Below are 4,203 nucleotides of genomic sequence, written 5' to 3' on the forward strand. Positions count from 1 at the left end.
TTTATAAAAAGGGGCGCGGCACATCCCATAGCGGTGGAAAATTTTACCAACTATAACTTCGGAGCCATAAGCAGAGAACATTTAACAACGAGAAGGTGCATATTTTTTGGAGAGATAAATTGTCGTCTGAAATGGATCCACTATGGAATTTCACCAGTCCGTTTAACATGTCCACAAGAGGTTTTTAACATTTTTTTTTATATGTTCTCTGTTAAATATAATGCGTGTGGTTTGTAAGATGTTGCGAATGATTGTGGGTGCATGAAACAAATGTGTAAATGCACGTCTTTCTTTTTCGCAGCATTGATTTATTTACAATAAAGGTTAAAATTGCTTATATTTTTTAGTTATGTGAAAATTTTGGTTCGAAGATATGCTTTGACTGCAAAATGTAAATTGTTAATAGATATGTGAAAAGTATGCAAAAATGCAATTGCCAAACTCGTTGTTTATTTTCCGTCGGCATTTGAAATGGGGCTTTTGGTTGGAAAAATCGACTTTTTCTTTTTTACCGATGTTTTCTTCTTTTGTATGTTTCCAATTGAAATTGTGTAATTGCGCCAAAAAGACAATAGGGCAATAAGTTTCTGACACGTGACAAAATTAAACGTGACAAATTAAAAAAAAATGACTACTTAATTTTTTATTGTTTTTTATTATTTTTTTATTTTTTTACAGAGTGAAAAAGTAGTTAATTTTTTATTTTTTTAATATTTTTTTTTTATTTTCTTTACTTTTTTTTTACAGTTTTTTTTACTTTTTTTATATTTTTTTATACATATTTTTTCATTTTTCGTCTTCGTTATTTTTTTACCTTTTTTAAATTTTTTAAATTTTTTTTGCGACTGCTCCGAGCCCCTTTTTTTGGTTTTTAGATGTAATTTTTAGATGTAAGAACATAAAATAAATATAAAACCAGAACAAAAGCATGCCGTGTTTTTCTATAGTTAGCATTTTTAATTAGTATAGATATCTTTAAGAAATATTGAAAAAATAAAATAAATAAAACAGAAAAAAAGCATGCCGTGTTTTTCTGTAGTTAGCATTTGTAATAAGTATAATGTTAAATTTATTTATTTTATTTTTTCAATATTTCTTAAAGATATCTATACTAATTAAAAATGCTAACTATAGAAAAACACGGCATGCTTTTGTTCTGGTTTTATATTTATTTTATGTTCTTACATCTAAAAATTACATCTAAAAAGGACTATAGCTTGCAATTTGCAGAGTTTATATTTAATTTAAATACGGCTGATGCATGGAGCTCCTCTGTCTGGCCATTACGAGTGCTCGGAGCATTAAAAAAAAAAAAACGTGTGCTCGGAGCAGTCACAAAAAACAAAAAAAAGGGGCTCGGAGCAGTCGCAAAAAAAATTTAAAAAAATTTAAAAAAGGTAAAAAAAATAACGAAGACGAAAAATAAAAAAATATGTATAAAAAAATATGAAAAAAGTAAAAAAAAACTAAAAAAAATAAACAAAAATTTAAAAAAAATAAAATTTAAAAAAAAACTAGTTTTTTGGATTTTTTATTTTAAATTTTTAGAAGCTTTTACGTTGGTAGCTTTTCCCATTTTTATTCTTCCTAACCGGCCGGCTTCACACGATCGGTTCCGATACGAGTACATATGACTAAATACTCGAGTACCTCGACCAAGTGCCGATTATTTTTAGTGCCAAAGAACGTAAATGTACTTTTACGTTCTTTGTCGCTTCTTATATATTTACGTTCTTTGCAGGCGATAATTATCTGTCAGAAAAGAAAAGAAACAAAGCCAATAAAAATTCGGAGTATTTAATAAAACGTGGCAACTCGCATTTAGTCTGCCATATTGGTCCGAGTGCAACGCTGTGTGCGGCAAAACGCCATTTTTCAATCAATTCTGAAAAATTTTTCTTGTGGCGTGGTTTGCGGCAATCTTCCGAAAAAGTGAAATTTATAAAAAACCAAGCAAAACCACAAGTTATTAACGCTTTTAAGATCAAGAATGGATAGTAAGTATTATCATAATGTTAAAATTTGCATTGGCTTTCAATGTTTGTATTGATTATAACGCAGGAGGTGGTTATGGTGGCGCTGGTGGCGGAGGAGGTTACAATAACTTCTCCGTACCACCGCCAAATTTCCAGCAGCAAATGCAGCCAAAAAGTGGTGGCTATAATGACCAATCTTCTTACAATAAAGGAGGTGCATATAATTATTATTAATAACGAGAAAAAAATGCATATGTATGTTCGTATTTTTAAGGTTATGATTCTGGCAATCGTGGCGGTGGTGGCGGCGGTGGTGGATGGAACGATCGAGGTGGTAGTGGAGGCGGTAGTTATGGGTATGTATCTACTATCTATACATTTTTAAAGCAAAACAACTTCACAAGCTAAGGCCCATTGAGAAGCTAACACCTCCAGCTAGAACATAAAATGAGTTTCCACGATTAAAAGTTTTTTCCTTTATGTTGGCAATATGGTCAAATGCAAGTGTTTAGGGTATATTTGATGGTCGGTCGGCATGTATGTATCCCTCAAAAGTAAATTTATATTTCATTAATGATCTTTGGGAATCTTGCTTCTCTACTGTTTTTTTTTTTTCTTTTTTTTTTGTAAAAAACAAGTATCAAGGTTATATATTTCCACATATCGCTACCTCAGAATGCAAAGTTGCTAATATTTTTTTTGTTAGTTTTAAAGCTATACAGCTGCTGCTATACAGTTCAATGTAAGCGTGAGCTTTTTATTTTGACCAGTATCTTCTTTATTACTTAAATTTTTCAATAGTTGATACACCATAGATAGAGAATTAAAATGTCTCTCGGAATTGTAGATTAAAAGCTAATTTAAAATGAATAATATGCCTTTTTTCAAGCTCACACCAAACTGTGCGTATGCAAAACATTCTCATGTGACCAAGGTTTGACAGATGTGTGTGAGCGTCTATAAGAATACAAATGGAATTTTTTGACTTTGCGAAAGTTCACGCTCGCATTGAACCGTATATCAAGCTTAAACAAATTTGAATTTCAGCGGGAAGAAATAAAACATGTTCCTTAGGCCCCGTTCACAAGTCGGGCGTTTAACGCGCGTTTTGAATACTTACATCAACAACTGCACCTTGAACAAAATGTAAAGAAATGTGTGGTCACGCGCGTTAAACGCCTGGCTTTTGGAAGCGATGCATTTCTCTTGCCACCTTTATCAAAATGAACGTTTTTACAAAAAGCAATTTTTCAATCTAAGCTAGCGATATATTAAATTGGGCAATAGCTTTTCTATATGGTTGACTCCGTTTCTCTTATCGCAAAATGCGTGGATCTAATGGATTTTTTTTCACTACCTGGTTGTGATTATAGTTCTTGGTTGTTTGGCATTAAATGTCGCACAGAAATAATGAGAGTGGCGTATCTGTGCTTTGTTTAAAAGGTTATTTTTTTAATGGCCAACTGTATGCCACGTATCCTGTATGAACAGAAAGATTGACATCCTAAACGTCAGTTGCTTACCATTCGTACAAAGTATTGGATGACTACAAAATGTTAACAATTCATACTATTCCAGAACGCTTCCGATACGTCAAGAAAACACTACTACAGCAATGGGCGCATCAGTAACAAAGTTAATGCATTGATTGGTGGTTTGGATTTCCAAGTGACAGAAGCGCTGTATTGCATTTTGTTTTTACAGTAGTTAAATCGGGTCACTACTGCGTATAAGTACGTTTAGGAAATAAGCCAAATATGGTGTATAGCCAGCCGATTTTTTTTTTTGCTGAGAGTTATATGTATAGAGTGTTAAACTGCGGTAAATATTGTGTATGGCATTCTTCTTCCGTTATACGTTTCATAAATTTTTTGATGAGTGTAAACAGGACTGAAATCTTCGTTATTTGACAATTTTTCTAAAAGTTATCTGGGTATATAGACCTACTATTGAACCTGAACAGCTCGCTATTTGCATCATTGCAAACGTCGGCTCATGTCTTCTCAGTTAAAGAAAACCGGAGGTGGTTCAGTGAATCTATTTCCGCCAATAAAACGTTAACCAATTTCCACGGGTATGTGTTATAAAACCTTTATATAGCGTACCGACCAACTTTAATATGGGATATGTATTTCTACAAATGTTCATTTAATATTTAGTTGATTTCTAAACTTATTCCTTAAAATATCTAAGAGTTAGTTTTCTTTATAAACGGATATATGCAAGG

At 32.3% G+C, this 4,203-nt stretch overlaps 1 protein-coding gene across 2 annotated transcripts; it reads left to right on the forward strand.

The window, feature by feature from the left end:
• Window positions 1-1,819: 1,819 nt before the first annotated feature.
• On the forward strand, window positions 1,820-2,599 carry LOC108380198 (RNA-binding protein cabeza-like). 2 transcript variants are annotated; one of them, XM_017636571.1, is made up of 3 exons: window positions 1,820-1,997; window positions 2,062-2,190; window positions 2,251-2,599. In XM_017636571.1, exons 1-3 carry the CDS (start codon window positions 1,991-1,993, stop codon window positions 2,382-2,384), a joined length of 270 nt encoding a protein of 89 aa, XP_017492060.1. In that variant the 5' UTR covers window positions 1,820-1,990; the 3' UTR covers window positions 2,385-2,599. The 2 variants fall into 2 exon arrangements, with proteins under 2 accessions (XP_017492060.1, XP_017492059.1); XM_017636570.1 differs by having other exon boundaries at window positions 1,821-1,997; window positions 2,050-2,190.
• The last annotated feature ends 1,604 nt before the right edge of the window (window positions 2,600-4,203 follow it).

The sequence above is a fragment of the Rhagoletis zephyria genome, unplaced genomic scaffold, assembly GCF_001687245.7.
Source record: "Rhagoletis zephyria isolate East Lansing unplaced genomic scaffold, Rhagoletis_zephyria_1.1 Rzeph_scaffold_18518, whole genome shotgun sequence".
Classification (NCBI taxonomy): Eukaryota; Metazoa; Arthropoda; class Insecta; order Diptera; family Tephritidae; genus Rhagoletis; species Rhagoletis zephyria.